Source organism: Pezoporus occidentalis, unplaced genomic scaffold (assembly GCF_034315485.1).
Source record: "Pezoporus occidentalis ecotype Australia unplaced genomic scaffold, CSIRO_AGI_Poc_V1 ctg163, whole genome shotgun sequence".
In the NCBI taxonomy this organism is placed as follows: domain Eukaryota; kingdom Metazoa; phylum Chordata; class Aves; order Psittaciformes; family Psittacidae; genus Pezoporus; species Pezoporus occidentalis.
Window position 1 is genome coordinate 10,897 of NW_026913457.1, and position 22,959 is coordinate 33,855.

At 49.1% G+C, this 22,959-nt stretch overlaps 2 protein-coding genes across 3 annotated transcripts in view; one reads left to right on the forward strand and one right to left on the reverse strand.

The window, feature by feature from the left end:
• Window positions 1-70: 70 nt before the first annotated feature.
• Window positions 71-7,497, forward strand: ZNF276 (zinc finger protein 276). 2 transcript variants are annotated; one of them, XM_062612960.1, is made up of 11 exons: window positions 71-293; window positions 1,476-1,785; window positions 1,890-1,942; window positions 2,477-2,974; window positions 3,616-3,694; window positions 4,753-4,833; window positions 5,197-5,307; window positions 5,366-5,456; window positions 5,853-5,970; window positions 6,215-6,314; window positions 6,710-7,497. In XM_062612960.1, the coding sequence occupies exons 1-11, from the start codon at window positions 92-94 to the stop codon at window positions 6,990-6,992; spliced, it is 1,926 nt and encodes a 641-aa protein (XP_062468944.1). In that variant the 5' UTR covers window positions 71-91; the 3' UTR covers window positions 6,993-7,497. The 2 variants fall into 2 exon arrangements, with proteins under 2 accessions (XP_062468944.1, XP_062468945.1); XM_062612961.1 differs by having other exon boundaries at window positions 5,381-5,456.
• The window catches only part of FANCA (FA complementation group A), a 36,624-nt gene continuing 21,088 nt past the window's right edge, over window positions 7,424-22,959 (reverse strand). The window contains exons 24-43 of the mRNA XM_062612982.1: window positions 22,462-22,532; window positions 20,959-21,058; window positions 19,987-20,186; window positions 19,691-19,787; window positions 19,287-19,463; window positions 18,193-18,266; window positions 17,622-17,750; window positions 17,084-17,150; window positions 16,666-16,823; window positions 15,993-16,098; window positions 14,977-15,036; window positions 14,492-14,596; window positions 13,628-13,740; window positions 12,718-12,859; window positions 10,801-10,863; window positions 9,576-9,681; window positions 9,135-9,210; window positions 8,612-8,768; window positions 8,147-8,239; window positions 7,424-7,711 (exon numbers count right to left, since the gene is read on the reverse strand). Coding sequence (XP_062468966.1) covers window positions 7,604-7,711; window positions 8,147-8,239; window positions 8,612-8,768; window positions 9,135-9,210; window positions 9,576-9,681; window positions 10,801-10,863; window positions 12,718-12,859; window positions 13,628-13,740; window positions 14,492-14,596; window positions 14,977-15,036; window positions 15,993-16,098; window positions 16,666-16,823; window positions 17,084-17,150; window positions 17,622-17,750; window positions 18,193-18,266; window positions 19,287-19,463; window positions 19,691-19,787; window positions 19,987-20,186; window positions 20,959-21,058; window positions 22,462-22,532 — 2,202 coding nt within the window. The 3' untranslated portion in view covers window positions 7,424-7,603. The remainder of the gene's footprint in view (window positions 7,712-8,146; window positions 8,240-8,611; window positions 8,769-9,134; window positions 9,211-9,575; window positions 9,682-10,800; window positions 10,864-12,717; window positions 12,860-13,627; window positions 13,741-14,491; window positions 14,597-14,976; window positions 15,037-15,992; window positions 16,099-16,665; window positions 16,824-17,083; window positions 17,151-17,621; window positions 17,751-18,192; window positions 18,267-19,286; window positions 19,464-19,690; window positions 19,788-19,986; window positions 20,187-20,958; window positions 21,059-22,461; window positions 22,533-22,959) is intronic.

The window sequence follows — 22,959 nt, forward strand, 5'->3', positions numbered from 1 at the left end:
CGGCGGAGACGGACCGGGGGCGGGGTCCTCCGGGCGGCAGGGGGCGCTGCGGCGGGCGGGGCGGGCCGGGCCCGCGGCGGCGGCGGCGGGGATGAAGCGCGATCGGCGCGGCCGGTTCCTGGCGGCCGCCGGCGGCCCCGGCGCGGAGCCCCCCGAGCCACGGCGGCGTCCGGGCACGGCGGCCCGCGGGAGCGAGGCGGCGGCGAGGCCCGAGCCCACAGCGGGGTTGGCCCCGGCGGCCGCCGCAGCCGCTTGGACACGGCCCGCAGCGCTCGGCGGGGCCCCGGAGGCAGGTGAGGCCCGGCCGGGGCGGGGGCACCGGGAGCCCGCAGACGGGAGCGACGGAGCAGCCACGCACCGGGACGGGCCGCGGGGCGTCCCGGACCGGGCTCGGTGCAGCGGCGGACGGGCCTGGGGATGCCGGTAACCGGCGCGGTACGAGGGGCTGGGGCAGCACGGAGTGGCGAGCTCTTACCTCCGTGCTCCGGTGCCGAGAGGGAGCCGAGAGCCGAGCCGGGGCGGCTGCGGCGGGAGATAAGCCCGAGCACGGAAGGGTTGGAAGTTGAGCGTCTGAAGAGCGACCGGGGCTTGCAGGCGGGACCGGTCCCCTGCGGGCTGTACCGGAGGGTTTCCCTCACTCCGGTCCAGGAGGTTTCCTGGGATGGAGCCGTGCTCCGCAGAGCAGGAATGCCACGGGCGGGGGCTGCCGTATGGGAGGGCAGCATGGTCAGGGAACAGGGAGCGGGAAGGGTGCGTTGCATCGTGCGCCGGGATCACAGAATCCCAGCCTGGTTTGCGTTGGAAGGGAGCTTAAAGCTCACCCAGCTCCAACCCCTGCCACGGGCAGGGACCCCTTCCACTGGAGCAGCTTGCTCCAAGCCCCTGTGTCCAACCTGGCCTTGAACACTGCCAGGGATGGGGCAGCCACAGCTTCTCTGGACACCCTGTGCCAGCGCCTCGGCACCCTCAAAGGGAAGAACGTCAGCCTTATCTCCAACCTGAACTGCCCTTGTGTAAGTTTAAACATCCCAGCTCCCTGCCTGCTGCAGGGCACCACTGACACCTCGCAGGCTGAAGGCTGCCACCAACGGCTATAAATACGTTAGAGATAAATACCCTGCAGGGAGAAGATCTGCTTAAGCCGAGGGATGATGCTGGCAAAGCACACACTTGAGGGAGTGAGCCCCAGGAATGCTGCAGCTGGGAAGAGGATCCTCCATAGCAGCAACGAGGAAAAGCAGAGGCTGGTTTGGGGGTCAGCTGGTTGCAGAGCAATGCCCTGGTCTGCAGGGAAGGGTCACAGGGAAAGTGTCTTGCTTCCTGCCTGGCTTTTCCATGCTCATGTTGGGCTTTATAGGCAGCCTGGATTAAGGGAAAGGGAATGTCTTCCTGCACGCCACCACCGTGGGGCTGTAGGTGGCTGGGGTACTCCTGCAGCAGGCACTCAACGGCTGTGTTCAACCCTTCTCTGGCAGGAATTGGCCGAGCCCTGAGCACTGGGTATTGTCGCCTGTGCCACGGGAAGTTCTCATCCAGGAGCCTGCGCAATGCCTTCGGGAAGGTGCCGGTCATGGGGGAGAACTCGGAGAAGCAGCGCCGCGTGGACCAGGTCTTCTTCACCGACTTCCAGCGGCTGGTCGGCGTGGCGGTGCGGCAGGACCCCGCGCTGCCGCAGTTCGTCTGCAAGAAGTGCCATGCCCAGTTCTACAAATGCCGCAGCGTCCTCAGGACCTTCATCCAGCGCGTGAACGCGTCCCCCACGGGCCACACGAAGTCCAAAGGAAAGTACGTTGTGTCTCTTGCTTCCCGGGAGCGGTAAATGGCCACGTGTCGATGCCAGGTGCTTCTGTAACCCCCGAGACCTCACTGGGCTGTTCTGGGTTTTACAGGAGCGGTGTGGCTCAGGCCCAGCAGGGAGCAGAAGGAGGTGCCTCCTGCCTGGGTGAGTGCCTGCCCCCTTTCCCTTTTTTTCCCCTTCCTTTTGTCCTCTTTTCCCCTTCCTTCCTCTGTTTTTCTTTCCCTTCCTTTCTCACTTTCCCCCCAGCTTCATTTCTCCCTTCCCTCCCCCCCCGCCTTCTTTTCTCCCTTTTCCTCCCCTTCTTTTTCCCCTTCTTTTCCTTTCCCTTTTTGTGATGCCATCAGCACAGGGCTGGGTTTTTGGGTGTCAAGGGACTCCTCAAGCTGAGCTGCACAGTCACAGTCTCACACCACAAAGTGTGAGGCAGTAGCATGAAGAGAGGGTTTGGGTGGCAGTGCCAGGCCTGTTTCCACCACAGTCAGACACAGGGGACAAACAGAAATACACTCTCTGCTGTATAACTAACGATATCAGCAGCCAGTGGGGCAGCCCCAGAGCATCTTCAGGGGGTCTCGCAACTGCCCTGTCCCCTCCTTTGGGAACACCATGTCTCTCCCCACGGATGACTGTCTCTTGCTGTCCTGACTGACCATCCATGTGCCGCCTCTCCCCTGGCAGTCGACCTGATCACGTCAAGCCCACAGTGCCTGCACAGCCTGGTGTCATGGGCGCACCGGCACGCCGGGAGCTGCACATCGGCACCCAGCCTGCAGAGCGTGCTCTCCTCCGAGTACTGCGGCATCATCCGCGCCGTCTGGGGATGTGGCAATGGCCACGACTACGTCATGGACACCGATTCGGACTGTAGCACGGTGCTGGTCGACAGCGCCTTGTCTGTCAAACAGGAGTGGAACAAGAGCACAGCACAGCACTTAACTGACAATGGGGCAGAGGCAGACAATGCCGAGGCTGTTTCTGCTCCTGAGCCTCAGCATGCTCCAGTAAGGACAACTCCTTGCCAGGAGCCTGCAAACAAAGGGACCACATCGGTGCCACTGAACGTAAAGAATGAGCCGCTGCAGAACAGGGATTCATCTCACTCACAACTGGACAGCACAGTGCCCTTGCAGGAGACAGCCCTGCCGCAGCCTGTGTCACCAGTGAGCAGTGCCACAGGTAAGGGATTTGCTTTCTGATCTCCCCCCCAGGCCTCTGGGGAAGGATGAGGAACTGCAGAGCTGGCCCAGGGGCTGGCCCCCTACTTGGACACTGTTGTGGTGCAGAACAGTCACTGGTTCTCCAGCACCATGTTTGCCAGATGTTCCTTTCTGCTCAATTCAAACCCCATCCTTTTGAGGGCAAGGAGAGGCTTGCTGGCCCACTGCAGGTGATGCTGAACAGCAGGAGCCCCTTCTCTCCATAAAGGAAAATTGCCAGGCTCATAGGCTGAGTTACTGCTGAACTCCCCGCAGCGCCGCTTGCAGAAGAGAGGAATTAAATTAACACTGATTCTGAGTTACAAGTCAGGCTGCCTTTAGCTCTGACAGCCACTGCTGGAAAGGGGAATGGAAGCTGGGACACGTTGTGGGATGACTCATGAGGGAAACTGAAAGATGCTCAGGGGAACTGCAGGGTAAAGGCTCTCCTGTCCCTGAGCACATGAGACATGGAGTTAGGTTTAAATAATCATTAACTTTATTCGGTGTGGGCCATGCTAAGTGAACCCAGAGCGGCTGGTTCCTTCCTGGCAGCCATCTCCTCTGGCTTGGTTTTGCTGCTTTTCCTTGTAACACACCGTGTTCTCCTTCATTCCCTAGGACAGTTGAGTGGGAAGCAGGTTCTGTCTGCAACGTCGGATGAGCGGGTAAAAGACGAGTTCAGTGACCTTTCTGAGGGGTGAGAGAAGAGTGGGTTTAACATAGCCTAAATGTCTTCTTTGCGAGTATGCCAAACCCACCTCAGAGAGCTCTTTCTCCACCAGTGACCCGGCCCTCGAGGCCCCTCGGAACCAGTGTCGGAGGTGGATGGAGCTCATGCTGCTGGGGTTTGCACAGTGGTGTGTGTGGTTTTGCACGCACATGTGCTCTCTGTGCTGGCCACTTCCAGCAAACCTGGTCCTGTTTTGTTCCCTGCCCTGGGGAAGGAACCATGTGGGGGCTTGCTGGGGCCTGGGTTGTGCTGCTCCAGCCCCTCAGAGCAATTTCCCTTCATGGCTGCTCCATGCTGGGGCTCCAGAAAAGCAGTCGGTGCGAGGGGTTGGCAGTTGAAGTGTGACTAAATGGGAGGTGGGAGGGACACTGACAGCTTAGCAGTCTTTATGATCAAAGAGTTGGCTAAATCCCTCAAATGCTGGCATTTAAAGTGAGGGTTGTAAATAACAGAACTGAGTCTGAAGTATGGCCTAGTGCACATTTATTTAATTGTGTCAGCTGACCCCATCAGCTGTCACATTAAAAGTGCCACAGTAACTTATTGCCTGTTTCCTGGCCTCAGAATTAATTGCTTCTTGTATGGCTTAGGACTTAAAAGGAGAAAAAAGTAAAACCAAAACCTGTGTGGTTGCTGTGCATGATGAAATACAGAATGACCTGCAGCTTAACCCGTACCAGATAATTATATTACATTCTGCTGTAGAAAATTACTTTCCCAGTAAAGAAAGTGGTGGCAACATCCCTCAACAATAAATAGATCTTTCAGTAACAGCTGATTTTGTTCTCCTGACAGAGGTTCAATTATTCTTACAGAGATCTAGTCCTAAAAGAACCCGAATTTGCTGTTTGCTGTGTGCATGGGTGCTGTGTTTGCCTGGGGAGTTTATGGGGGAGGAGGACACGTGGAGCCTCGGCTGCCGTGCCGTGGGGGAGGTGGATGTGCTGGGAGCAGAGAACTCATGCTGCTGGTGCTGAAGAGCCAGGGTGGTGCTCTGTGGGTAAAGGGCATCTTCTTTCTCTCAGGGATTTCTTGAGTGACGATGAAAACGAGAAGAGAAACGTGCAGTCTTCAGATGACTCCTTTGAGCCCTACCCCGAGAAGAAGTAAGGGGCTTGTGGTGGGTGCGGTGAGCGGAGTGCTCTCTGGGTGAACGGGAGGGATGGTGCCTGCTCTGCAATGGACTTGGCTTGGCCAATGCCACTGCTTTCCTTTGTGGCCTCTGTTCCCTGTAAGTTCATGCCTGGAGGCCGCAGTCATGCCCAGTGCCTGTGTTCCGTGAGCTCCCCATTGAGTCCAAGCTCATCCCTCAACTCCAGGCTTGGCACTGATTACCACAGCTCAGCTTGTCCACACGTTCCTGCTTTGCCAGGGCAAGCATCGCGCAGAGCTGACACTCAGGGACAATTAGGTGGGAGAACTAAAACCAAAATTAAGTATTAAACCATTGTCCTTGTTCCTTCTTGGAGGGTTTCTAGCAAGAAAAGTGACAGCAAAGAAGTAAAGAAGGCAGAAGAGCCCAAAATAAGGAAGAAGCCAGGACCTAAGCCAGGCTGGAAAAAAAAGATTAAGTGTGAGAGGTAATAAGGAGTTAGGTGGCTGGGCAGTGCCCCCACTCAGCACGCTGGCTGATGGCAGGGCTCTGTTTCACAGGGAGGAGCTGCCGACCATCTACAAGTGTCCTTACCAGGGATGCACGGCTGTCTACAGGGGGGCCGACGGCATGAAGGTGAGTCAGGGTTTGCTCCTGTCCCAAACCTGATGCTTTCAGTACTGCAAAGCCACCTCCACATGAGGAGAGAGGCACCAGCAGATTTAATTCGCTGACTCTCTATAAGCACTATGAGCAGTCTGCTGAAAGAAGCTTTTTTCTGTGCTCCCAAACATAATAGGGGTGCTCTTCCTGGTCTGGAATTCTGCCACTGGCTCAGCAGCAGCCCTCAGCCCAAGCTCTGCTGTGTTCCATTAGAGCCCCTGCTGCCAGGGGTAGATTTGAGTCCAAGTGTCTGGTTTCTCAGTGAAGCAGTGCCAATGCACGAGCCTGCCAAGATGGTCTTTGAGGGATTCAAGCTTTTGGCTGGGGAAAATGCAGCCAGTGCTTAGAAGCTTTGTCCTTCCTTCACAGAAGCATATCAAAGAGCACCATGAGGAGGTGCGGGAGAGGCCCTGTCCTCATCCAGGCTGCAACAAGGTGTTCATGATCGACCGGTACCTACAGCGTCACGTGAAGCTCATTCATACAGGTGTGTCACAGCCAGCAACAGCATCACAAACACCCAACACTTGATTGCACAAGGCTTGTAGGTGCTGTGGCAGGGCGCTGTGTGGGGTGTAGAACTGCCTGTAAACCTGGAACAAGGCATCGTGTGGGGGATGCGAGGCAGGGGGAGGAATTCAGGCTCCATCAGAGTGTGGGCAGCTGCACGTGTGCTTTTCCCATAGTAGGAACTAAGCAGAATCATTACTCTCTCCTGTTTTCCATTGCAGAGGTACGTAATTATATCTGTGATGAATGTGGGCAGACCTTTAAGCAACGCAAACACCTCTCAGTCCATCAGATGCGTCACTCGGGAGCAAAGCCCCTTCAGTAAGTGCACACCAACCCTGCCTTCATAGCTGAGAGAAGGGCAGTGAAGTTCTGCTGAGCCCTCACAGCCACTGAGCTTAGCCCAGAGTGATTCTGTGACACAAACCCTGCCTGTAGCTGGCAGCATCCTGGCTGAATCACTTTAAATGTTCATCCTGTTTAAATGTTCCTGTTGCTGAGCACGTTATTACATCTCCTTCTGATGATGTTGCTGTTTTGAGTTCAGCAGGGGAGGGCTCAGCTACCACCAGCGAGCTGCAGGCCTGAGGAGAGGATTGTGTTGGATGATTGGGGTGGCTGTAGGAGACAGTGTGAGGCTGTGGTTGTCTTGTGGGGCTTCTTCAGTGTGACAGAGAGCTTCAGGCTCAGTGCTGAGCCCCTGCTTTGCCTTGCAGATGTGAGATCTGTGGCTTCCAGTGCAGGCAGCGAGCATCGCTCAAGTACCACATGACCAAACACAAAGCTGAGACAGAGCTGGAGTTTGCCTGTGACCAGTGTGGGAAGCGCTTCGAGAAGGCCCATAACCTTAATGTCCACATGTCCATGGTGCACCCTCTCATCCAGATTCAGGACAAAGCCAAGCCACTGGAGCCAGAGCCCATTCTCCTAAATACTTCAGGGACTTCGGAAGGCCAAGTGGTAAAGCCAGAAGTGACTGCACAGCAGGAGCCCACCTGAGGGGTTCAGGGGAGCTTTCCCAGTCCAGTCCTGTAGAAACCATATGGCAGAGCAGAGATTTTTAATCTACAGTTTAGTCTCCCAAAGAACTCGGTGGAATTAGCTTCAGCTTGCTCAGAAAAAGCTTGTTTTCATGCTGTGATCCTCCATGCTCACGTCTGATTCAGCAGTGTTGTACTAAGAGTCTGTCTAACCCCAGGGGAGTGGATGTTCGGCAGCACCCCTTCGTGGTCCCCCTTTCTCCCCACGCACACAGTTGTAGAAGCAGAGTTTGCCACAACTGTTCCCTGCCTGCAGGAGCTGCTGCTGCCTGTACTGAAGTGCCCATGTGTGGCTCTAGGGGATTATCTAGGACAGTGGAGCGAACTTTAAGCAGCCATTTTTGTTCTGGATTAAAAAAAAAAAAAATTATTCCCAAAGCAAGTCTAAACTGAAATTTGCAACCTACTTTTTATTGTAACAAGAGCTTCATGGTTATGCTTGTAATAAATTATTTACAAAGTAATTTGAAAGGAAGAGCAGTAGTGAGGAAGGTGGCACCTTGTCTGGCCCTTCAGCCACAGGCAAGGTGCTCTGCTGGGCCATGCACTGCCTGCTGCCCTGCCTGTCCCTCAGAACAGAACCAGTTCTTCATCCAGCTCCATGGTTGCAGAGGGCCTCAAGATGTGCAAGAGGGTGGCTCCCAGCTCTGGGTCGAATTCTTCACACGTGGCCAGTAGCTGGGGGGAAAGGGTGAATAGCATTAGACCCCCTCATGTTCCTCAAAGCAAGGCCAGAGCATCTTGCTGCTTCTCAAAAGCACAGGCAGAAGAGAGAAGCTGTTGCTGACTCACACAGAAGTAAGAACATTTCCTGGCTAACCTGTGGGGAACTTCAGTGCCTGCCCCCTTACTGTGCTTGATATTTCCCCCAAGACCAAGCATTAAGCAGTGGGAGTGAGACTGCAGAAGGGCAGCATTAATGTTGCTGAGGAAGATGGAGCCTGCAGCCCGGGGTTGGGAGGACAAGGCTATAGCAGTGGTTGAGCAGCAGGTGTCCTCCACTGCTCCCAAATGAGTTGCAGAAACCGTGTTTGTCACAGGCTCAGCAGACAGCACCAGCACAGCATCGGCACCCAAGAAAAGCAGGGTAAAGAGGGGGGAATCTCAACACACCGGTTGTATGTTTCCAAAGCTTTGGGCAGGGCATTGTGGGATCACACCAAGCAGGAACCGCCGGGCTGTGGAGAGCACCTCCAGGAGATCCCCCTGGAGAACAGGGAAGAGACGCAGCCAGTCAGGACCAAGCACAGTGTCACTTTGAGTTCTCAGTCCCTGCCTTCAGAAATGAAAAGAGGAACCAGTATGCCACACCAAGGGGCTGTTCACAAGTTAAGCAGATCAATACAGCCACACTGAGGTCCCGTACAAGGCAGTTTTGGGCAACAGCATGGCATCAGCTTCTCTCATCCCCAAGGCCTGAGCAAGCTTCCTGCCTGCCAAAGCAGCTGCACAAGCTCCCTCGGCCTCAGACAGGAAGGTAGGAACAAGGGGGATGCTGCAAGTGGCAGAGGAAGGGATAAGAATAGGATTCATGGTTCTCTTTTTCAAGACAAAAAAAAGGGACTGAGCTTCACTCACATGCTCTGTGGGGTCTGAGCTCTGGCTCGCTTGATCAGGCTGGGGCAGGTCTTTCCCTTCCACAAAGAGCTGAAGCAGCTGGATGTAGAAATCAAGTGCCACATAGAGAAAAGTCTGTTCCCGAGTGAGCAGCTGCTGGTGAAAGCCTGGGGTGAGGCTAAAGGTCACACAGGAGGTCTGGTTAGCACTGGTTCCACGACAGACACACAGAGCAAACACAGCCAGTGCCTTTGCTCTGGTTTACAAGTCCCACTGTGTGCAGGGCCACCCCACTGCTGGAGCAGGAGGGCAGCCAGGGACACTCCTGTTTGGAGCACAAAGCTGAAGAGGAACTTCCAGCAAAAAATACAGGGCTCCTTAAATATGAATCCTGTGAGATCAGGTATTCCCTCCCACACAGCTAAGGTAAGAGCTCAGCTCATCTACAGGCCAGTAGTAGTTACCCCTATGCCAGCTGCTGTACAGAGAAACCATCAGCCACATCCCCCCTCACAAACACCACCTGAGCCCAGCAGGTTGTTACCTGTAGAATGCAAGAGGCAGGAGCCTGATGTGATGGTCTGAGGCTGCACTGCGAAGGACACAGTACTGCCTAGTGTCTGCAGTGGACAAAAGAGAAGAACTAAGCATCTTTCATGATCCTCATGCCACTCTGCATGCTGCTATAGCAGCACAGGGGAAGCAGAGTTTCCTTCCAGGCCACAATAAACACTAGTGAAGGAAGCTGTCCCCACTGAGGCTTTCTCTGCCAGAAGGAACAATACTGAGTTTCAGTCACTCCTGCTCATCAGCTGTGTCACCAGACTGCAGGGTATTAGCAGGACCTTCTCAGCTTTTACTGAAGCAAGTCTCTTTTTGTGCTGCTAACAAAGGCCAGCTTTGTACACTCATTGATCAGAGACAGGACATGCCTGTCCAGCACTGAACCTCACCTTCCCACCCCTTGGCAGCAGGACTCACTCACCTTTCTCTGCTGAATGGAAGAGCAGTGGCCAGGATGCACCCCTCTCTTCCAGGCACTGCAAGATCTCCAGGGACCATTCTAGAGATGTCTGAAAATCCACTCCCTCCTGGGCATCAGAAAGGACAGGTCTAGTCTGGCTTTAGATGCACCGAAGCAGAAAGGAACCGCTCACAAGAAATTTTGTACATAAAGAGTTCCATTAAAGGACCTTTAGGAATTTAGCCCACATCTTTCCCCTCACCTGGCAGCCTGGATTCTCCTGGGCAACCAGGCACCAAAGTAGCACAGTGCCTTCATCACCAAACAAGGCCACCACAGGGCTCAGTTGAGAATGATTTGTGGAGGAGGAGAAGCAGCACCAATGAGCAATTGGCTCATCCCCAGCATACTTCCCAGTGGTGCTCGGCATGGAGCTACTGCATGTCCTGCACCAACCCACCCTGCTCCCCAGAGCAGGCTTTTTCCCCTCTAACTTTCTAGTGACAGCATGTCTTGGGATTGTGGGGTTGGGTTTTTATTTTGCATTAATTATTTTACTTGGAATAACCTCCCAGATGTTTCTTTGCTCAACAACTCTTTCTGCAGACTACTCCCAAAGGCAGACTATGATTATGTTTCACTGGAATCTGCTCCCTTATCCAATCTGTAGGTGACTACACAAATGGTTGCACTTCAAAGCTGTGAAGACAGCAAAGGGACAGAAACAGGCATTCACAGGCAGGAGGGTGCTTAGGGCAGGCAGCTGCTGGAAGAAACCTGTCATTTTTGCTCCTTCATTTAATAGTATTAAATCATTTGGAAACTAAAGTTCCCCCTTGCTGGTGACCCTTTCTCCTGTGAAACATCATGTACATTCCAGCTTTAGGAAAAACATCATCTAACAAATGTGAAATGCTGCAAAAAAGAGAAGATAGAGAGGAGGTTCCTGCACTACCTGGGAGGTGTAAAGCCTGGACAGGGAACTGAAAATTGTAAGTCATTCAGGAAGAGAAATAAAAGCTACTGTAGTGAAAAGGAAGATAAGGTCAGTTAGAGGGAAATACAGGTTTAATCTGGTCAGAACAGAAGGCTTTCAGCAGGCCCTGTCTGAGACATCACTGATCCCTTCCTTCTTGCAGAACAAGCTACCAGCCTCCACAGTACTGGTGCAAAGCATTTTTAGGCAGCAAACCAAGAAGATCAGACACATTTAGTGCCATGAGAATTCCCTCAGGGTTGAATTTACCTTTGGTGCTATTTTTGCTGAGATGAGATCCATGAGTGAGAAGAACAGTAGAGAAACAAGAAGCTGCAAGGAAAAGAGACTGCCTGTTAGTTGTATCCGTGGTGGTGACTCAGAACATGCACCTTCCCATTGGGAAATAAACACTTCACTGAGTATGTTCCCAGGATGGACCTGGATGAACCGCAAGCACTGCTGTTCCTCCCAGCTGAAGGCAGTGTGTTTGGAGATGACAGCCTGACATTGTCTGTTGCTTTTAAGGGTGTACTACACACCCAGTTCACTATTCTCAAAGTCAGACAACAGATGACAACTTCTCCCAGTGAAGGAAAAACTGAGTGAGCTACCACAGACATAAACCTGGAGGAGAGCTAGTGTTGGTCTACAGCCACCATGCCACCAGCAGATGCAAGTGCGTCGTAATCCTGTCCTAACATACACTGGTTATGGCTTTTCTGTATCGCTACTGCAAAAAAATCAAAGGATGCAGTGGCTCTGTGATCCTGGAAAGTAACTTCTCTATTTATGCTGCTAATCCAGTTGTAAAGCTAACCCTCCTTTCTTATCTATGTCTGAGAAAAGAGAGGGCCAAGCCAGACAGCACTTTCCATGCACAGCAGGTCTGTCTGCACATTCATAGTGGTCAGGGCAAGAAACATGGCAGTGAGAGACCTTTCCCTTCAGCTGAGAGCTTTCCAGAGGCACAGACTGCTGCACATGGATGAATCAAACAAAAACGAGAGGCACAAGTGGAATAGTTGCGTTCCTTGGATTTAACTGAAGTGTCTCAACCCCAAAAAGGTGGCTAATCCCACAACACTCCCATTTCTGACAGATTTGCCCCTTAAAGCTGTCACCTGAAGGGATGCAGCTCCCAACACCAGTGCTGTGTACAGAACTAAGTCCCCAATACACAGAGACCTGTGCAGTCCCACAGGCACCAGAGCACCAGTTGGGAGTGTGAGCTGGGGCCTGAACACCAGTCAGCCGCTGGAACCCCCACTGTTCTTACTCTTCCTGGCATCCTCCTCTCTCAAGGCAGGTTTTTGAGGTGAAAGCTGCTGTTACTCCACATGTACCAAATGCTCACATCAACTCAGTGACACCAGTTTCTGACTAGCAGCTTTTGGCTCTCAGCCAGTATAAACAGTAGAGGAGTAAATCCCATACCAAGAGGAACTGCTACCCTCACTGCTGCCCCAAGCAATAAACTGGAGAGTAAACAGTAAGCCACAGGTTCTGCTTCAACAGTGTTTGCCTGTGAATATTCTAATACAGTGACACTTTCCATATGGAGCTCTGGTCCCAGCTATCCCCTGCAAGATCAACAGACAGCACTGCGGGGCAGCAGCCCAGCTCCCTCCTCAGCAGGGTGCTTCAGATAATTCCCATGCACTGAGGGCACAGAGCATGGAAAGGCATTTCCTGGAACAGACTTGGGAAAAGCCTCCAGAAATCTCTCCCTGGGATTCCCAGCGTGTCTTTTGAGAGCCCCTGAAACATGTGCATTCCTGTCTCACAGACTTTCTGCATCTCCTTAATCTTCCAGCCAAGTTGCCTGTGCTAAAATCCACAGGGAGAGGTGATCCTGGCATGCCATGGATTGAGCTCTCCGTCCCTGCAGTGATCTCTCCAGCTTCAGCTTTTATAGCAGCTGATTATTAGTGCTCCCTGGCTTCACAAAGGAGTCAATAATGAGTTAAAAGTTAAAGTTTGGAACAGCTTTGCCTCTAGGATAAGTATTTAGCAACTGGTAATTTACAGCTTCACTTTATCAACTAGCCATCAGTAAGATTTCACAACAGGGTTTATCAGGGACAGGAGCAGTATCTCAGAACAACCATTTCTCAGCTAAAGACATTCTGCTTCTAGTATCCAAGTGCTGGGAGCAGCAGACACTTAAAATGTGCTCAGTCTTGCCTGTTGTGTGTCAGCCCCCAGCCTCTTCAGTGCCTCTCTCTCTTGTCCACGTGGTGACTGCTGCTGAACAGCACAATGGAGGAAGGCAGCTGAAATCCAAGGAGGCTCAGAGGGAGGGAAGGCCACTCCTGAAGAAAGGAAGCTAGGAAACAAAACCAGCATGTCATGAGTTTGGAAGAGGGAAATCAGCTTTGAATGAGGAGGAAATCAGGGGCTTGGGCAAAGGTGTAAGTCTGTGGCCAAAAATTCTTCCAAATTATTTTCCCTGCAGTTGGATGCTATGTAAGAGACAATTAAAAAAAAAATAAAACCCCAGAAGCAGGTGGAAGCATACCCGAATATCTTATCCGAGGTTGCACAGGTCGCTAACTGTACACTACTACACAAGCGATTGTCACTTGCAATAACCTGCAAGGAGATTCTTGTACTGAATTCCCAGCTTTTGGAGAAAAGTATCAGTCTGCTGAACAGACAGCAGAACAGCTAAATAAGGAAGGATACAGCAGAGAAGCAGTGGGTAGCTTTAAGAGACCAGAGATTCACCAAATCAGGGAGCAAAGGGTGCGGCAGCTTAAGCAAATGACTCAACACTGTGCTAAAGGCTATTTCCAGTGTTTCTCTAACAAGGACTCTGCCTTCCAGTCTCCTCTAAAAAGATTCTTTTTCTTATGGTAGAACACTCTAACCCATATTACACAGAAGGCCAGACTAAATAATTATAATGACCAATTTTGAGTTTAAACTCTACAAAGGAATCTGTATATAGCTGTCCTACAAGCCTCAGTCCACATTAGCATCTCATACTGCCTGCTGAAACCCAGCCTGGCTCAAAGAACAGGCCTCGTGGATGCCCATACCTCAGAGAGCAGGTTTTCCTGCTGCAGATCCACACTCAGTTCCTCATACACACCTGGTAGCTGAGGACTTTAGTTCCCTCAGTCTTTCCAGTTCTTCTGCAAGTGGAACTCCAAAGAGTCTTTTCCACTGAGAGCAAAGTACTGGCTCCAGCTTCGGCCACCAAAACTAGGAAGAAAGACAAACCAGCAGCATTAGTGGTGGTGTACTCAGTAGTTGTCTGCAATTAGCTATGCATGCTACCTCAGCCAGGTATTTGATATGGACATCCCTTCCCCTTATTGAAAAAGTCCAAACTATACATTCACACATAAGAACCATGAGGAGTTTCACATCCTGGAAATGTGAAGAGGGTCATATGTGACCATCATACCATGGTGCTCTGAAACTCCTGCAGCAGGACCAATCATAGAATCCTAGAATGGTTTGGGTTGGAAGGGACCTTAAAGCTCATCCAGTCTCAACTCCCTGCCATGGGCAGGGCCACCTTCCACTAGAGCAGGTTGCTCCAAGCCCCTGTGTCCAACCTGGCCTTGAACACTGCCAGGGATGGGGCAGCCACAGCTTCTCTGGGCACCCTGTGCCAGCGCCTCAGCACCCTCACAGTGAATAATCTGTGCTTTATGGACTTTTCGGTTGCTTGGCACATAACAATCAGCCGCCTTCACTGTGCATCTGAAACCCAGACAAGTCTCCCAGCTTCTCTTAAACAGCCTCTGTTCCTCTTGTATAGTGATGCTCCAACACCAAGGCTGAATGCCCAGAGCTGGAATCAGTGATACAAGGGTACAAAAACACTCCACAATTTCCCAAAGGCATTAAGAATTTCCCCACACTCACTTCACGGTTTGTATTAAATGAAGCTTAAGACAAGTGCTCTGAACTGGTACTTATCTAGTGATGAAATAAGAACAGTTACCGCTGCAGACAAAAGCACAATGGGACACTTGGTTTGACACGCTGTTAGAACATCGTTGATTGCTTCTGCAAATTTATTGCAGGCCAAGCTGGCATTAAGCAGGCCCTGGAAGGGGATAAATTACATGATGACTACACACGTATGTCTGTGCTGCTTTGAAGTATCTCACCAGCTCTGTGCAAACTAGTCAAAGGTAACTGTAGGGGTCAGCATGGCCCAGCAAAAGGAATGTGTTACCAACAACTTCTCCTCCCATCAGCTTTGGTGTGTTGTATTAGAATTAACCTCTACCATTACTGCCTCCTATTACTTCTCTGCATTTTCCTGGATTACTGCTTTTCTTTTTGGAATTTACAACAATGATTCTCAAAACAAGAGCATAAATAGGACATCTCATTGCCAAGAGTATCACAGTCTGGTATCTGGTGAAGAAACTACTCTAGTTAGCAGGGATACTGGAATAGAATGACAAAAGCAGCACTTACCCTAAAGAAGTGAGAAGTGATGTCATAGGACAGTGCATACCCTCTGGAACAGACGTTCTTCTGTGGGGAGAGGAAAAAAATCATTTCATCCCTTTTGAATTACGATTTTCTCTGAATATTTTGGGTGCCTGGCCCAACAGGACTCAGCACAAAAATCACCCTGTGAGATCCTGAGCATCAGTTCAGACTGTAATAATTTCATTTCTACATAAAGCAACACCACTGACTAGGTGGTGCTTTACAGTCCAGCACCAGGAAGCAAATCAGACAGCCCTGCTCACCACTCGTGGATGGCAGTTTGATTAAGTCTTGCAATGAACAGAGGTTTTTGGCTGTGCCTAGCATGACAGTGCAGCAGGGCTTGAAAACGCCAGTCAGGATGGATAAACAGAAAGGATAGCTATCCTCAGAGCACAAAACAGTGCTTTGGGGGACCCTCAGGTCAGCTGATCTCCTAGGGAGCTGCAGAGATCTTCCTACCCTCCTGTGTTACATACACTAGAGAAACATTTGACAGATGACACCAAAGACAGCATCCCCCAGGTTGCTGCACGCTTGTGCACACCACAAACATACACTGTCATGAGCAACATAACTGGAAAGAACACTCCCACCACTCAAGAACTGGCCAAGCCACCACCAAGCTACTCTGTGATCACCCACTGGTGGTTCTGCTTCTGGACTGTGCAATCCCAGCTCCAACTACTGCTATGCTGGCTGGCTCCACCCTAGATTTGCCTACACTATTTCCCAAGGATTCTCTCTCCATAGCATAAAATGCCACAATTCCAAACGAACAAACCCAAAAGTCATCATCCTACAGCAAAGTGCTGAGAGGAACTCTACAGAGCTAGGGGGTGTGAAGTCTTGAGCTCGATGAGCTGAATGTCCCTATGAGCTAAGCTAAGGTTGTTCCAAGTTTAGCTGCATTTTAACTCCTGTCCTAAACCCAAGTTTAAGGTCTTAATCTAGAGCATTTACCAACAAGAAATTACTGTTTGGCTAATGACACATACCAGCTCTGAGTTTACAAAACAGAAAAAGTCTTCACAGTCCAACACTGTCTTCTTTCCTTTTTGACATGTCATGATCAGAGTGGATGCAGGGAGCCCCACCAGGATCCTTACATAGGGAAAAACAAAAACAAAACTGAGATTACCATGAAGAAGAGAATCAGGCTCCATACTCTCAAGAACGCGTCTTCAATACCAAGGGAAGTTTGAGAGATGTTAAATGTGAGAGATCTCAAACACACAGACAGAAACTGCACAAGGAATTTTTCCCATAGGCAACAATCCCCCCTGCATTTCCATGATATACACACAACTTCCAAAGATACCAGCAATGACTCAAAAATGGAAATGCACATCTAGCTGACAGCAGCAAATAGAGTAATTTAACAACAGTTACAAATGGTTGCATGAAGAATGGCTGTAAACGTTGTCCATGAGGGCATGTGGGTCTTTGAAATCCAGTCTACTGGCAGAGCCAACTAAAGCCTAAGACAGCAAGACACAGTTAATTCACACGGGTACCATAGAATAAGTATCCCTTGCACAATTGTTACCATGACAATAGTGTCCTCCTCACTTGCAGTGGAATCAGAGGAGGGACTACCCAACTGCACTAGAATTTCCTTGAACAGCAGTTTTGTTCAAGATATTCCCAGCCTTTCAGATCTGCATTTACCTTCTGTGCAGCAGCAGCTCCTGCTGCCTCCACAACTGCTCACCCAAAGCAGAGCCAGGTTTTCTGTCTTTCAGTCTTTCCTGGAGAATCTCCAACAGGAAGTGCCTGGTGCAGTCAGAAAGCAACCTCTGCCTACACCCCAGCTCCAGCACCATCTCCTGAACAGGGAGATGGGGTAAAAAAAAATAAATCAGTGTTTGCCAGGACTGTACGCTAGTTTTCATTCAGACTCTCCATGTTTTGCTGAAGTAAGACAAAGAGATCAGTAAGAAAAATCTCCCTCCCCCCCAGTTTCCATGCCACTGCTGACGTGGAGAACTGAATGTCAATGTACACTGAGGTATTAGGAAATAATTTTTGACTTTGCTGGGTCAAAAATCAAGGATTGAATGTATAGATACATGGAGTCTGAAATCACCTGCAGCTTGCAGAAGATATCAGGATTGAGAGCTCTCTTTGACCGGCCGCAAGTACCCAGGTCCAACCTGAAATTAAGAGACACACCAGGTAACTAACCCTGTTAGCCCAGCAGGACAACACCATTCAAATAAAGTCAAATGGCTTCAGATGAACATAAAGCTCTAATATTAATATTCCTTAAACAAGCTGTAGGTGAGACAGCAACTCTCCTCTAGACCGCTCTCATTTTCCAGCTTCAGCCACTTCCTCAGGGGCACTGGTGCTTGTCTGGCCAAACAACCTGAATACAAATTCAGCATAAAGCTTGACTAGGGACTCTGTGACTGCAATCCCAGACCTGTCACCCAAAACAAGATTCTTATGCAAAGACTGGCGAGTCCTGCAGGGCCACCTCCCAGCTTTCACTCCCAACCAGACCTGTGAGAAGAGAATTGTTTCCACAGCCCCATGTGAGGCACAAGCTCACAGCTCCTATCTTGCATGGCCATTAGCAGAACTATTGCTTCTGCAGAAATGCAAGTCATGATGCAGAATACCTTTGTGAGGAATCCAGAATGGTACTGATAATAATGCCACATGCCTTCTCCAGGTCTCCATCGCAGCCACCAGAAGCAGAAGCTGCAGGAAGATACCACTGATAGATGGCCCAATAATGGAAATCCTGCCTGCAGTATTGAAAAGGAGAAGATAGAAACACTTATCACAGATTAGATTTTAATGGTGGTCTTTCCTTGATGTAAAAGGAAGCTCACACAGCAAGTGGAATGACACGTGAAAGCACCCATACAAGTACAGATAGAAGAGTCACCACCCAAAACCACATGTCCTGATGTCAGTCACCTCTTGCTTCTGGAAACAGGGAGGTTTTGTGAAAAGTTATTTGGAAGGACTGCATGTGCAGGCCAGAGCTTATCTTGGTAAGCTTCCTCAGTTAAACATGCCTCATTCTAGCATTGCTGCAACTCTGGACAAAGCATAGTAGTCAACAGGCATTTCTGCCCCACAACAGCTGGTTTATTTACTTCCTGATCTTCAGTACTTTTTCCTCATATGGGTGGGAAAGACTCTTGAGCTATGCCCTTTTCAACAGAGCCCCTCTGCACTTACCTTTCTGAAGCAGACAGAATATCCTTTTCAGAGGACACTTCCAGCTCCAATAGCAGCCACTCTCTGAAAGACAACTGGGCAAAGCAGTGAGTGAGGTAAGAGGGCAGACCAGCAAGGCAACTTGTGCAGAACAGCCACCTTCCTCCCAACATAAAACCCACCTTCGCCCACCCTCAGACACAATCCTGCACAGGTTAAGAGAGATGAGACAGAAAACATCAACTAAAAGTTCTTTCACTGTTTCTCTTGCAACCAATCTAAACTAAAACCCAATTGGCATTAAAAATTTACTGAAAGCAAGCCTATAAAACACTTCACCCACACCCACCCACCCCTCTGACATTTCTGAACATGCTCATCATGTCAAAGTCTAGATACCAGAATGAACACATGTTATTAGAAATAAATGCTAAAATGAACAAAGCACCATAGTCAGACAGACTGGTACAAGCATCAAAGAAAGGTTTTAATGCAAAGCTATTTTAGCTGCATACATCAAGCTAGCCAAGCACAAGGAGTCATTCTAGTAACATGACAGACTCCTCTGCACAAAGACAAACTGGTTTTATGTGAACCAGGTTAAAAAAAGAAATCCTGTCCAAGGGTGGTATGAAGAGAGTAGCTGTGATTTAAACCTGCTTCTCAGCAAGGCAGAGGCAAACAATCAGAGAAACACAGGTGGTTCAGGAGAACACTGACATTTAGACAAAGCACCAAAAAACCCCAAGTATTTTCAGTTATTTGACTCACCATCACTTCACAGGCAGTACACAGCAGGAAGCTGAGACCATGGACAGGTCTCTTCTCTACACTTCCTGACCATTTTCTCAGTATATACAATATAACTTGTCAAACTTTCTGCTTTCACAATAAGCAGGATGAAAAACTTAACTCTAATTTTCTATTTCTACCTTACCATCACCATCAACACTTACAAATAACACTGAGCACGTGATATCTTCAGCGGTCAGACCAACTTTCAAGCACATTAACTTTTTACAAGCAGCTTTTTATTGCCAATTAGTAAACTGCAAAGGGCATACTTGAAAAATGAGAATTACAGTGTGAACTGAAGTCATGAAAAATACTTATACCTGGAATGCTTTTTCCTTCAAGAGCTCTTGAAAGCGTGCTTGTTTCCATAAACAGAGGCTGGCTCTTCTGTAGTTCAGAGAGGGATGTGACAGGGAATTCCAGAGTAGCTCAGTTTTTGCCTCTTTGCACAGGATTTCCCGAGCTTCCAAGCTCAGCCGAGGCACTAAGTACTGCAGCTAAAACAAACATACAGACCCTGCACATTTCCATCACAAAAAAAAAGGCCCAGTGCAACCCCTGTGTGACATTGCCAAACAAGCAAATACATAAAATGGTAAGATGGGAGGATACCAAGATGCATTTTTATATAGTTTTCTTTGCATGAGTTAGTTTCACAGGAGCCTGCAGCAGGAAACTGAACTGAGACTGATCATTCTCACAAGTAAAACTTTTTTCCTTTTACCTTTTTAACAAGGCTAGGAGGAAGCAAGGCACACAACTCCTCATGAGAGCAGGATGAAAACTTGCACATAAAGTAAGATACTGCTGCAGTGCAAAACCTGAGAAAAAGAACAAACTCCATTAACTGTTTGGTTCAATCGTACCTTTTCCCACTCAAAGTCCAAAGTCAAAATAAAGAGTATTAAAAAAGCTTCTAACCTATTTGCTTTTGAGAGCACTTCATGTGCTCTCAAGCATCCCTCCTGTGGCAAACCTACACCAGGGAAACAAAGACACATGGTGGAGACACGACCTCACCTCATGCAGAAGGTAAACGATTCTTCCATCCTGCACTCTAGCAAGCAGTTCCAGAACTCAGAAAGGGAAAGGAGCTTTGCAGGAACAGGCTGAGAAATCCCAAAATTGACTTGCACTTCAGGAATTAGAGCTCTGGATTCACTTAAGTGGACCACAAAAGCTGCTAGTCCTAAAATATGAGCATTATTCAGGGAAGGACCCTGCAAGCCAAACATGAGTAAAGAACTGGAGAGACATATATTTAGAAACCACCTTTCTCAGAGGAAAAAAAAAAAGAGAATTAATCAAATAGCAGAACATTTACTTCTGTCCATTGACTAATTAGTGCAGCAGTATCAATTTAGCAGACAAGAGGCATCAATTACATCACAGGTTCTTCCTTCCTTGAAATTGTGCAGCTTAGGTCAACCTGCAGCAAAATTTGGACGTTTCTGTGACACAGTAACTTGAAGAAACTAGCTGTAAATTCAGCCCATCAGAACTGGAGATTGTCAAGGCTTTTAGCTTCTATGACATTTTATCATGCTTTTAGTCTGACATCTGCAATATCATGGAGTAAAGAAAATTAAACCAACAGTTCTTGAGAAGCCACACACTGCTGCACCCCAAATTTGGGGTATTTTTAAAAGGGGTGTACAACTGTGTTATTCAGTGTGGAAGCTCAGGAACTAAGTGTTCTACTAGTTTTCTTTTGGCTTGTTCATATACTTGCTTATTTTAGGTGCTGTTAAAATGTATCTCAGAATGCGTTAACCTTCTAACCTATGTATTTCTGCAGAAGAACATTCAGCTCACGCTCCTGAGAGCAAGTTCATGGTACTGGACCAAAATGAAGGTTTTGTGGAAGTTTGAACACTAGTGAAGTCCCTCCAGGGTGTAGTCCAGACAGGTACATGCCCCACAGCACAGGAAATGGAGGAAGGATAGCCTTTAGCACACTCTAACCACATTATTCTTGGCTGGAAAACTAACCTGATGATAAATAAGCTGGCAGAGCCTGCCCAGAAGCGAAGGTAAGAGATTCCTGTGTCCACACATCATCTTCACAAACAAGGAGAGGCATGGTCCCTGCCTGTGGAAGGGAAAACCCACATGCTCATTTTACTGCTGCTTTTTATCCCCAGTACAGGAAAAGGTATTTAAAAATGCTTAAACACAGTGAACCTAAGCCATGCTTGTAAATACAGGATAATTATCATTCCATCTAAGGGTTCAAAGAAGTGTCACTTTTGGAGTATGTGAGCAGAGGACCCCTACAAAGACATGAACACTACAAGTGCCTAATATAGTCAAAGAGGTGTTCTGAGATAACAAGGAGAGGTGGAAGCTGCCTGGGGCACAGTCAGCTTTTTTCACACAGAGCACAAGGTAAACAGAGGCAGAGCAATAAATGGGATCAAAAAAAACAAAGCAAGAGGAAAAAGGAATTAGTATGGCAAGGTCCTGTTGCAAAACAGGGGAAGGGACTTTCCCATCCAGCTGACAAAACCCAGCACATCCTCAGAGGAGATGGGATAGGGAGTTGGGTTTAGAAACAATTTCCTGGGATGTCCTTGCTTATCACAGCTACTTTTCAGCACAGGTTTTTGATACAGATTCATTTGCTCCGGGTCAAAACAAGCTGAATGAGGGAAAGATGCACCAGTTGCCACAGCACGCCGAACCCCAGGGGGGCAGGCACCTAGCTCAGTGCCACTGGCAGCTGGGCTTGCAGGCAGCTTCTCAGCACATTGTTGTTTCCCAACAAAGCCATTTTCCACTGAAATGTTGACCAGACCACAGTGTTTACAACTTCTGTTAACGTCAGGAAAGAGGTAGCTATTAACAGAGTCCATCCAGAGGCAATGGAGTGCTGCCTCTCCCTCCTCATACATGCCAGAATCAAACTGAGTCACTTCCAGGGGCAAGACGGGATGAGAGGTAAAGAGAAAGTGTACCATGCTCTTCCTGTGCCTGCAGTGTTAGGCTTTATGCCTCATTCATTTCGTATTACATATGGCATTAGGAATGAAGGGTGAACCTGCCAAAAAGACACCCCAAAGACACATCAGTACTCGCTGTCAGAAGACAAGCATTCGTCACCCCTGATCTCTAGAGTCAGCCAGCAAGTAATTCCTGGACAAAAGGAATTTGCTTCATTCCCCATCCTCCACCACTGAGCTGAAAACACCAACCTGAACACATAAGGTTGGTAGAGAGTTTTTATACATTGTCACAGAGCAAAACACAGAGCCAAAGGCCACCTTTTTCTGAAGGGAACAGTAACAAAAGAGGGGAAATACGTTCTATTTACAAATATACATCAAAGCACATTAGTTCTTAGATTACAGAGCCTCAGAATAAAGCAGCCTGCATCTGCCAGCCTGGCACAGTGAGTATGAACAAGCAGGAGTCTCTCCTCACCCCTGGAAGAGTTTTGGAATTCTAATGCACTAACCACTTCTGCCTTCTCTACTCTTTTTATCTGCATCTTACCTGTCAGGAGGGTTAAAGTAGGAAGCAGCAATTAGGTTTTGGCAGAATGATGTCAGCAGAAGATCGACAACCTGAAATTAGAACCACATTGCTAATTCCTAGTTGTTGGGCTGGATATCTAGATCTCATTTTCTGCTGTGTATATGTTTCCCAACATTAACAAGGAGACAAATCAGTTAATGACATGTGCTACAAGTTGTACAGATCCACTGGCACTAAGAGATGGAGAATTAAGCCAGTAACAGCTCAGGAATGATTCCAGCACACAACAGAGACAAGCCTGGTAGGGAAAGCCTAGCCCATTACAGGACTCCTTTGACAGAATCTATCTCCAGATCTTGCCACCAGTCATCCAACAACATCCAGGAGGCAGAAAGATATGAACAGTCTGTGCAGGGCAGAACAAGGTAGACAAAAGGAGAAATGTACTTCCTGTTCTCCACAGACAAAGCAGCCTTTCACACAGTATGCACTTTTACCCACCCAGCCCCTCATTTC